This window comes from Clarias gariepinus, chromosome 3, assembly GCF_024256425.1.
Source record: "Clarias gariepinus isolate MV-2021 ecotype Netherlands chromosome 3, CGAR_prim_01v2, whole genome shotgun sequence".
NCBI classification, from domain to species: Eukaryota; Metazoa; Chordata; class Actinopteri; order Siluriformes; family Clariidae; genus Clarias; species Clarias gariepinus.
In genome coordinates this window covers 18,366,666-18,377,500 of record NC_071102.1, presented here as the reverse complement: position 1 = coordinate 18,377,500, position 10,835 = coordinate 18,366,666, and the positions used below count along the sequence as shown (strand labels likewise).

General features: G+C 42.4%; 2 protein-coding genes across 3 annotated transcripts in view; both read left to right on the top strand.

Moving 5' to 3' along the window:
* mgrn1b (mahogunin, ring finger 1b) overlaps positions 1-6,221 on the top strand; it is a 23,732-nt gene extending 17,511 nt beyond the window's left edge. Inside the window, exons 3-18 of one of the 2 annotated variants that reach the window (XM_053492943.1) lie at positions 39-157; positions 264-352; positions 520-666; positions 1,161-1,278; positions 2,502-2,568; positions 2,651-2,694; positions 2,811-2,858; positions 2,967-3,035; positions 3,583-3,742; positions 3,841-3,950; positions 4,052-4,266; positions 4,342-4,453; positions 4,536-4,581; positions 5,258-5,344; positions 5,562-5,607; positions 5,751-5,868. In XM_053492943.1, the coding sequence (XP_053348918.1) occupies positions 39-157; positions 264-352; positions 520-666; positions 1,161-1,278; positions 2,502-2,568; positions 2,651-2,694; positions 2,811-2,858; positions 2,967-3,035; positions 3,583-3,742; positions 3,841-3,950; positions 4,052-4,266; positions 4,342-4,453; positions 4,536-4,581; positions 5,258-5,344; positions 5,562-5,602 (1,472 nt within the window). In that variant the 3' untranslated portion in view covers positions 5,603-5,607; positions 5,751-5,868. Of the gene's footprint in view, positions 1-38; positions 158-263; positions 353-519; positions 667-1,160; positions 1,279-2,501; positions 2,569-2,650; positions 2,695-2,810; positions 2,859-2,966; positions 3,036-3,582; positions 3,743-3,840; positions 3,951-4,051; positions 4,267-4,341; positions 4,454-4,535; positions 4,582-5,257; positions 5,345-5,561; positions 5,608-5,750 lie in introns of both variants that reach the window. The other variant, XM_053492942.1, reaches the window with a different exon arrangement.
* Positions 6,222-8,467: 2,246 nt separating this feature from the next.
* On the top strand, positions 8,468-10,835 carry aanat2 (arylalkylamine N-acetyltransferase 2). Its single transcript, XM_053491989.1, has 3 exons — positions 8,468-8,809; positions 9,378-9,532; positions 10,260-10,835. Exons 1-3 carry the CDS (start codon positions 8,695-8,697, stop codon positions 10,563-10,565), a joined length of 576 nt encoding a protein of 191 aa, XP_053347964.1. The 5' UTR covers positions 8,468-8,694; the 3' UTR covers positions 10,566-10,835.

Below are 10,835 nucleotides of genomic sequence, written 5' to 3'. Positions count from 1 at the left end.
CCCTGCTGATTTCTTCTTCATTTTTTTTCTCTCCACAGGGAATTACTTTGCGAGTCACTTCTTCATGGGAGGGGAGAAGTTTGACACCCCTCACCCAGAAGGTTATCTGTTCGGCGAGAACATGGATCTCAATTTCCTTGGTAACCGTCCGGTGCAGGTACGGAAGAGCCGAGTGAGATTATAAAGTCTTCGAGACGTACAAGTGTGTGTTTGTGTGTATTTCCTCAGTGTCATTATTATCATGTTCGTTCATCACCGTGTAGTTTCCGTACGTGACTCCGGCGCCACATGAGCCCGTGAAGACTTTGAGAAGCCTTGTGAACATAAGGAAGGACTCCTTGCGCCTTGTCAGGTGCAGAATTACTTTTAAATATTTATAACTCAGAATGTAATTAGTAAATATCACATGTCTCGTTTATGGTGCTCGAGTATCTGGTTCATCATAATAATAATAATAGAGGTAGAGAATACTTTTATGATGGCTGTACGGACTGATGCTCGGTTGTGTGATGCGTATAGGTATAAAGACGACGGCGATTTGCCTACCGAGGAAGGAGCGAAACCCAAGTCTCTATACGGAGTGGAGTTCACCTTTGACTCAGACGCCCGAGTCGCCCTCACCATCTACTGCCAGGCGTTTGAGGAGTTCTCCAACGGGATGGCCGTGTGAGTGTCTTATTCAACTGTGTTTGTTTTTATTCCCCTCCACGCATCACCTCAATTAATTTATATATATTTTTTATATATCTCTTGATTATATGATCTTGATCTGTGGACAGATTATCGAGCAGACACGGTTCCTCTCAGTGTGTATTTACAGGCTTAAAGAAAACATTTTGCTCTTCTAGTGATGATTTCTTCCTCGAGGCTTGAAATAAATCATAGCCGTAAATCTGTGAGAAACCGAGTATCATTTGGAGCGCTTAGCAACAGCACGTTTCCATGGAGATGCAGAAAAATGTATGCCAAGAGGGGAGAGCGTGTTGTGGGTTTCTGGAACCTTTGATTAATTAGCTACTAAAGTTTTCGTTCTTGACACACTCCTCCACATTTATCTTTTATATTCGATCAGATTGGATACTGAACCTGCTTGATCTTGATATTTCTCTTAGTTTCTGTAGCCTACTAATAAATAATATTTTTTTCCCCTTCCTGTCAAGTTATAACCCCAAGAGTCCCGCTATGGTGTCTGAGACTGTGCACTACAAGCGAGGAGTGAGCCAGCAGTTCTCCCTACCCTCCTTCAAGATCAATTTTTCCGAATGGAAGGAGGAAGACGTAAGTGAGGGCGGACATAAGGAATATCAATGTCTTTGGGAGAGGTAGGGGGATAGGACTGTATAGACATGTGGGTAAGCAGTTTAATGTGTTTAAGGAAATGCATTTAATACTGAACACCAAGGATAGCGACCATCGTAGCCTAGCTGACACGTGCTGGGAGCAATTAGCCTGCAGTTGGCTAAAATGACCGAACACAAACCCTGTTTCTTTTAGAAATTGCAGTTCTACAGCAGTTTAGCCATAGCACAGACTAGAAGCATACACAGGTACTCTGTGATTTGTAAGGGAAATGAGATGTAAACAATAAACAACACACAGTACAGAAGATTTTAAAGTTTCATGGGTGCTTTTAGTTGTTCTTAATAAAACCAATCCTGTCCCTGTTTGACAAATCCGGCAGAACCCGTCAGTGTTGAAGTGAATCAAAACGAATCGGTTCACAGCTTTAATCACAAACTCAAAGTGCAGTCTCTACTAAATGTGTATTGCTTTTGTATCATCGTGTAAAAAAACAAAACAAAGGTTAAACAAAGTTGTGTACCGTGTGTGTAAATGGATTTTTTAAAATGAATAACAAAAAATGCCTTTATGTAATTTCTTTAAATACAAAATAGAATAAACAAGTCTGTTATTGACAGATTAATATAAATGACGGTAAAGATGAAGTAATTATATAGTTGTATAAGTACGCTGTAATTAAATATTGTGGCTAGACACACACTTATCTCACTGCACGGAGAGAGAGAGATTACGTAAACCTACACAAGACAGAAGGGCTTAAGTGTGTCGGGTTAGTCATTACTGTCTCACTCGTCCCCAGCCAGGACAGACGTGTAAACCCTAAGTGCGCATGCGCGTGTAAAACACATGGTCACACTGAGGTCGGCTCGCTTGATAATTTAACATTCAGTCGGCGCCCCTGTAGTCATAGACGCCCCTCTGACTCACTGTGGTGGTTTTCACACTGCAGGTCTGTTAAACTTCTAAAAAAGGAGTTAGTTTGAAAAACATCACGCAGTTTAAGACGTCTTGACATGAGTCAAGTTTTCAGTAGCACTTGTGTCCATACTCTGTAGAAACAATAAACAACAACAACAGACTGACATCACTAAGGCCCATCTTCAGTGTTTTTGTGAATCTGATTGATGATGATGATGCTGCATAGTAAACCTGTGTAGAGTTTTAACTCTGTGTTCCATCTTGCGCTCTTGTCCTTCCAGCTGAACTTTGACCTGGACAGAGGAGTTTTTCCCATGGTCATCCAGGCAGTAGTGGACGAAGGAGACGGTACGTGGTCATGTGACAATTTTACGTTCTACCTTAGCAATGACGCAGGCGCTAGTCTCTAAATGCTGCGTTCTCATTTCAGATTGTTTGGGACACGCGCATGTGCTGCTGGCCGCCTTTGAGAGAGTGAGTAGAGCTAAACTAGCCATTAAAGAGCAACACAAGGAATATACTTTCATTAACATTCGGTGTGTGAGTGTGTGTGAGCTGTTGGAAACTAATTGTCCTTGACTTTACTGCAGCATGTTGATGGAAGCTTCTCAGTCAAACCTCTAAAGCAGAAACAAATTGTAAGTAATATAAATCATTAATAAAAGAAGGAATAATTCTTTATACGAGGTTAGAGTTTAGTTCGACTCGTTGCTTGGTGTCGATGCTCGTGTTGGCTGTTTTTACAGGTGGATCGGGTTAGTTACTTGCTTCAGGAGATCTACGGCATCGAAAATAAGAACAACCAGGAGACTAAGGTAAATATGAAGTACAAATGCTATCGGTTTATTCTTGCAGACTAGTTTAGTCCCTTAGCATTTCCTGTCTTGAGTGCTAACACTTCTAAAAGGCGTAAATGTAGACGATCCTAAGGCTAAATGATGAAAAGTTGTGATCTGTGATCAAGAATGACCAGACATGTATATATTACAGATGAGGGGGGAATTAAATTAATGGATTGCCCTTCTTTGTGTGTAAATTCATGCATCATACTGACTCCAAAAACAGTAAAAAAATTATTATTATTTTTTTTTTACATTTATACTGTATATGTTTGCATTTGAGGCGATAAAACGTTGCAGTTCCTCTACAATCCTACAGGTGGGGCTCTAAACTGTTTACAAATTATTAGATAAAGAATTGAAAACAAACCACAACGTTTTCTATTTATTTTGGGATATTTAGAAAATGGCGACACAAACTAAATCTCCTAAGACACAGGAAGTGAAAAGTGTTCTTGCTGACATCGACACCTTTATGTTTTAATTTAACTGCTAAACGCCTTCATTTGATTCCCTCCCTCAGCCCTCTGATGACGAGAACAGCGACAACAGTAACGAGTGTGTGGTGTGCCTGTCAGACCTGCGGGACACACTCATCCTGCCCTGTAGGCACCTTTGTTTGTGTAACTCCTGTGCAGATACGCTGCGCTACCAGGCTAACAACTGCCCCATCTGCAGACTCCGTATGTACTAGCCGGACTGTACATAAGCATTTGGTTCATACATGATTAAATACTGTTTGTTATATATATATATATATAATGTGTGTGTGTGTGTTTAGCTTTCCGTGCCCTGCTGCAGATCAGAGCAGTGAGGAAGAAGCCCGGCGCGCTCTCCCCCGTCTCCTTTAGCCCCGTGCTGGCTCAGAGTATGGATCATGATGAGCACTCGGTGTGTGTTGTTGTTGTTTTTAACCCCACTGCACTATAGTTGTACAGACGTCATAGTTGATCATCAAGCTAATGTTTCTTTTTTTCTGTCTCCATCATTAGAGCTCAGACTCGGTTCCTCCTGGATTCGAGCCCATTTCTCTGCTGGAGGCCCTTAATGGTCTCACCGCCATGTCCCCTGGTGTGCCCTCAGCCCCTTTGTACGATGAGATCAACTTTTCAGGCAGCCTGAGCGGGGAGAGCAGGCAGCTGAGCTCTCCTGAGCACTCTGGAGAAAGCACTCTTCCAAAAGGGAAAGTCAGCAAGTCACCCGACAGGTACGGGGCTGTTCCTACACAACTCCACAAAGACTGCAGCGTAGAATCCTGTTTAAAACCTGCATTTCTCCACAGCACGCTGTGCTCACCTTCATCACCGATTCAGGAGGAGGACGAGGAGAAGCTGTCGGAGATGTCTGATGCACAGGCACACACCCTGCTGTCGAGCAGTCCAGCTCCAACCGAGGTCAGGTTCGGTGTCCAGTCAGCTCTGTTTTCTCTGATTAACAGTCTCACACACTCACGCTTCCTCACTCTCTGATTTGTAGGGCACCGGGGCAGAGGACGCTCCTGACTCTCTCACTCCAGAAGACGGTAAGTGCACAAGAAGTCTTTCACTTTTTTCACAGGCGGAGACCGGGATCAGACGCAGATCCGGCACCAATTTTTAATTAGATAGAAAGTAAAGAAAATAAAGAGTGAGATCCAATTTCATAGTGCATGTAATCTGAAATATTATAGTTTTTTGACACACTTTAGAGTGTAACATAACGCCGTATAAAGCAGGTCATGTTTTTAGAACACAGTCAACCTTAAAAAAAAAAAAAAAGCCTGTACTAAGAAACCTTGCTACCAAGCAGTAGTAAAAACATTGTGATAAGTGCATTAGTGTATCAGGGGATTATATAGAAAAAATTAAGGGAGTTTTTACTCTCAAGACCTGCTCAAAAGTCCCGCTTTGACTTCATTTTCCCCCATCTGGGAATGTTTTCCTTTTCTTTATTGCATCACCAGAACTTGTGTTGTACAAACGTACATGGGGCCTGTGCTTACAGGGGAAAATAAAAGAAAAATTTTATTTTAATTAAGTTCCACACTGAGTTTATGTGAACTTTATATGGTGATATACAGGATGTAATCTTGACAGACATCAAAAGAGAAACGTTTGACATCATTGAATTTAACACACTTTAGGTTGTTTGATCTTTGCGATTGGTGTTTTGTGTGATGTACTGTTAATATATGTGTGTGTGTGTGTGTGTGTGTGCAGACGACAGGGTGAACTCTGAGGGGGAGATGATACCCGACTGTATCAGCGAGCGCAGCAGCCTGACCAAAGCTGAGAGCGACCCACCCGGTGAGCAGTGTTTCTAATTCTGGAAAAAATTTCCATCTCTTGCTCCTCCTCGCGCTGTGTGCTTAGTTGGCAGTGTGTTTCATCAGTCTGTTCCTCTTCGGCAGTTTTTCTAGCAGCCTCCCCAAATCACTTTAACCTGTGTGCTTTCTCCTCTTCTTCCTACTTTTGTTTGCTTGCGTTCTTTTTTTTCTCTGCCTGTGGCTTCGCACCCGAGCAGCTCTAGGTCCTGATTCCTGCTCTATCGGTATGGAAGAGTAACTCTGGTATGTAGGCCTTTCTGTCTGTCCTCATGTTCTCCTCTAAACCTCCTACTAGACAAATCGTGGTCTCGAAAATGTTGAGTTACATCACGGCGTCTGTGTTTAAAAACTGACTTAACATACACGCACACGTTTCTGCCCTGCAGGTTTGTCAGGCTCCATGGAGAGTTTGATCACGCGGAGCACGAGCAGCTCTAGCCAGCCGCTGCTCTGTCCCATGAGCTCTTTGCACATGGAGGATGAATGACTGGACCTCGACCTCCGTCTCCCCCCTCAGCCCAGCACAAACCTCCGTCTTCTTCAGCTCCGCTCACCAAATCCGGTGTCTAGTCGCTTTTTCTGTGTTTTTGATCTACTTTTGTTTTATGCAGATTAAGAGATAAAGTTTGTTTCTTTGTGCAGTTTATTTATTTAACAGCGCTGTCAGATCCATCCTAGCATACTGTACAACAACCTAAGAAATGAGGGAGAACTAGAGGATTTATTCTTGTTTCCTGAAGTTAGGATTGTAGCTTTTAGTTATTAAATGGAAGAATCTAAATTTTACAAGTATTACTACAGATTTAACACTAACCCTGATATCGTTCATATTTAAAGCACAATTTAATATTGTTTTGTTTTTTATATAAAGTAAACAGTGTTAATTTATAATCTAGAAATATTGAAGATATTTGTGTATAATACAATAACCTGTAACTTAATGAATTTGATACGGAGGCCAGTCCCGGACCTTCTTCCTTGTTTAAGATGCGTATATGTAGTGTACAGACTTTAGCTTTATCAGATTCATGACCAAATATATCCGGCTTGACGTGTGTGTGCTGCACCTCCTCCTGCGTGTATACTTCCTGTATAAGCTATGACACTATGTCACGTTGGAGTGTGTATGAAGTCATTCCTTTACCGTATGTAGGTGTGAAGGAGAGATCGGCACGTGGTGTGTGCAGTGGGCCGAGTGTCCTCACGTGTCCGTTCCGTTCCCGCCGATTGGCCGCACTGCGATGTGCGTCGTCACGCAGATGCTTTGTAAATGCAGCATTATGCATACGAGGTGTGTATGTGTGTGCCTGCCTTTATAAAGAGGCTCTGTTGTTCAGTTCTCGTAATTAAAGAACACATCTGTTGGAAAGAGGTGTGTGTGTGGTGTGGTTTGGTGTGTTCTTTCAGCTTTACACTCTAGACCGGTGTTATGATACTAAGTGAGTATTTCTAAAATGGCTTCCCAGTGTTTTATGATGAAGTAATCAGCCACAATATTAAATAATTATATTCATTAATACTTGTTTGGGGTGTGTAGAGAACATGTGAAGGCTGTATAAAAGTGCATACACAGTACGGGTGTGGCTTTAGCGTAACACCAGACGAAGCTCTGCATGAAGTGTAAATAAAGACGATCTCTGTACATCTGTATTTAACACTGTTTCTGATCTCTGACGACGTGCTGTTTCACCCCTGACGATCCACCGTGCCTTCTCGTACCTCCTTGTAATCTTATCGGCCTGGTATCCAGGATGTTAATGTCGGCTCAGCTGTGCTTCTCAAACTCAACATTAACTCCATGATGTGTTTAAGTGTGCAGTGTACAAGTGCATGTGAATGACCAATAAAATTAATTCTTCAATAATTATACCTCTCGTCATTTTTAATGCAGAAAACAACTAAACTAGGACTCGATCTTATGTTGAGAAATCAAATAAATCCCTGAGTGCTACAACACAAAGCAAACTGTTTTAAAACCTACAACGAAGTGTCTAATTATTAATGCAGTGTTCTTTTATGCAGTATTTAAAAGAAGTTTAAGTGTGTAGTGTTACGGGAAAAACCAAACAGCAGCCCCTTTTATAGTTCAATTCATTAAAGTTAATATAGCGGCAAATTGGCACACAAATGTTACGCCTTTTGAAACCGATCAAAACTTATCTACGTCAGTGGAAAGTCAAATGAAGCTGATTTACATTATTTTTTGTTCGTTTTTTTGCATTTTGTGTAAGATTTAGTGAAGACGTAGCAAGAAGAAACGGGAGCCACTTTCAGTTTGTTTTTTAAAGCAGTTGTTGCCAAGAGGAATCATAAATTAAAGTTAAGTGAGGTTTACTGTTAATTTTCAATTGTTTTTAAATGCAAAAATATAATTATAGTGTTAAAAATTGGTAATATTGGTAATATTGTTTGGTGGCTGAAACGGATTATCTGCATATACATTATTTCCTATGAGACACTGTGTTTCACAATACAACATTTCACCTTAAGGACTCGCCTCCAGAGCGGATTAAACTTGTATGCCGAGGTACCGCTGTACCAATATTTGACCTTGTTTTGGGCCCAAAATGCAAATACTTTTTCTTAAAGCAATATAAATTAACATAAGCAAGATTAAGTGTGATGGTGAAAATATCTTGAAGAGGTGTCAGTCTTAGCTTCTTCACTAAACCTCTTTGCATTACAGAAATCTCCCACAATCTGCTTATCTCTTTCTGTCTGTGTGTGTGTGTGTACTGGACTCCACCAGAAGACACCGACCCACCTGTCCTTACGTGCTTAGGGCCGAGGGTTCAGCTCCAGTCATGACATCATGACCTTTAATCAGACATTAATTAAACAATGATTGTGCTTAAACAATTCTAATTAGTCATGAATGATTGATATGATTTAATAAATAAAGTGATCACACTCTGGTCCATGTTGGAGTCCTGGAGCTACCTGAAAGGACGTAACCTTTCCCTAGTGTGTCTCTCTGCCTGTGTCTCGTTTGTCTCGTTTTGAGGTTAATCGTGTTACTCAGACAAGTTGAGCTGCATCAGCTCACCTGACACCCACGGCTCTTAAGACTCACGTGCGCTTGTGTCCATCCGTCCCTCTTTAGAGGGCGACGTTTAAGGGGATCAGGACTGGGGTCGAGAGAGGGCATGGTGAGAGGAGCAGGGTTGGGCGAGTGGGCTGGACCAAGAGAGATAGAGAGAGGCTCAAGAGAAGAAGAAAAAAGTGTCAGAGCAGACAGAGAGTCGGCAGTACGAGACACTGATGGAACTGAAGTTGTGAATGATGATGATGATGATGCCCCAGTAGCTGAGTTCTTTACTCTTCCTAAAGATGCCCCTGAGCGTGCCCAGTCATGTGCGCCAGCGACGCCACACGCTTCCCGCCAGTGAGTTCCGCAACCTCACGCCACAGGACGCCATCAGCGTGTTCGAGATCGAGAGAGAGGGTAAGGAGCGGCCTGACACAGAGGAACCTCTATCTTTAAATTACTGATTAAACTTTTTGAAGTTGTTGAAGTTTGGAGTCAGCTCCACCGTATTATTTGTATATTACAGATTATTACATTATATTTAACCGAAACGTCTGTACACCTTCTCAGCCGATCACATGGCAGCAACATCACACATTAAACCATGAATCCACAGGTCACGAGCTTTACTGACCCTGTCGATGTTCTGAGCTAAATACAAAAAAATAATCAGAGCAGAATAAAAAAAAATGGTGAGGAGAATGACCAGACTGATTAGAGCTGAGTTCAGAAACACATGATCAGGTTTCTCTCCTGTCCAACACCAAGAACAGAATCTGAGGCTATAAGAGTGATTATACACTATAAGTCACTGTATCCTTCCTGCCAGCCTGAAACAATCCGTCCATTATTCTCAGACGTCTCTCTCACCGGCCTCGGACCTGCCGCTCACTCGCTGGTTTTTAAGCGCAGGACTCAACCCTAGGCTGAGGTTAATCTGGCTCTGAGTGAAGACTTGTCTGTGTGTCTGTGTGTGTGTACGTAGCTTTCATCTCAGTGTCCGGCGAGTGTCCGCTCACACTGGACGAGGTGCTGAACTTCTTACATCAGTGTCCCGAGCTGTCCATGGGCTGGTTTGAGGAGGGACAGTTGGTGGGCTTCATCATCGGGTCTGGCTGGGACAAGGAGAAACTAACACAGGTAACGTGTACAGATCAGACAGCACTCTTCTATTAGACACGTGTTAACACAGCGTTTGTTCTTTTAAAGGTTCTCTTCTCTACAGCCTGATTTATTTATTTATTTAGAGAAATGTTAGAATATTGTGGGGGTGTGTGAAGGTCATGACCACGAAAAGTCTTATAACGAATTCACTCTGTACATATTTGGAAGATTCTAAAAGCACAGATGGGAGTTAAACCTTGGGGTAAACTAAAACAAATCTCTAAGGGTAAAAATGGTGGATCAGGAGGGTCCGGGAAGGTGGTCTCCTAACAACCCTATCTAATTGGAAGTCAAAGTTATCAGAGAAGAAACCCAGGGCTGTTTTTTTTTTTTTTTTTTTTTTTTTTACCACTTAGTGTTCCTCTGCTTTAATAAACTCATACATTACAACCAGCTAGCGATGGTAATGAATAATCGTTAACTCTATTGTTAAGAGTTTAACCAATTGAAAATGTATTAACCGATAATGTTTGTTGTTCGTAATATTTCTCACATGCTTATCAACTTGTTCACCACCAGAGGGCGCACTCGGTTGTCAGGCAATGCACAGTACTGAACAGCACATTTTTTAAATAAGGACAGAGATACACACACTGTATTTTTTTTCTACAGCCTTATATGTTTTATTTTATTGCAACCCTCATACCCAAGTGTGATGTCCTCACACACACACACATCCACCTGTGTTTGTCTTTTCCAACAGGAGGCTCTAACACGTCACGTCCCCAACACTCCTACTGTCCACATCCACGTGCTGTCTGTGCACCGGCACTGCCGCCAGCAGGGGAAAGGCTCCATCCTGCTGTGGCGCTACCTGCAGTACCTGCGCTGCCTTCCGGGTCTGCGCCGAGCCCTGCTCGTGTGCGAGAAGTTTCTCGTGCCTTTCTACAAGAAGGCTGGCTTTAAGGAGAAAGGGCCTTCAGCCATCACAGTAGGAGCTCTGCGCTTCAGAGAGATGGAACACACACTCGCAGGCCTGGCCTACGCGCGGCGCAAGAGTGACTGCTGAAACCGCTGGCAGGGGTGTGTTTGTACAATACAGGACACTGACGCTCAGATTGTGGGCGTTATTCTGAAGACTCAGGAAAGAATTAAAGGCCTTTGTGTCATCCTGATGAGTGGAATCCAAAGCGAGGACTGAAATAATCGATGGTCGTTCTGCACATCGTAATATAAATGGCACAAAAGGTGGCAATGAAATGACAGAATGTGTTAATGTGTACAGTTTTTTTTAGTTTAAATGATTCTGTAAGCATTGCATTGTACAGATTTAACTACA

What these genes read in the sequence shown, in the direction of transcription:
- aanat2 (XM_053491989.1), top strand. Translation starts at nt 8,695, where the DNA reads ATGCCCCTGAGCGTGCCCAGTCATGTGCGCCAGCGACGCCACACGCTT. An exon ending in GTTCGAGATCGAGAGAGAGG is followed by an intron (nt 8,810 to 9,377) that starts GTAAGGAGCGGC and finishes GTGTGTACGTAG; the next exon opens with CTTTCATCTCAGTGTCCGGC. An exon ending in ACAAGGAGAAACTAACACAG is followed by an intron (nt 9,533 to 10,259) that starts GTAACGTGTACA and finishes CTTTTCCAACAG; the next exon opens with GAGGCTCTAACACGTCACGT.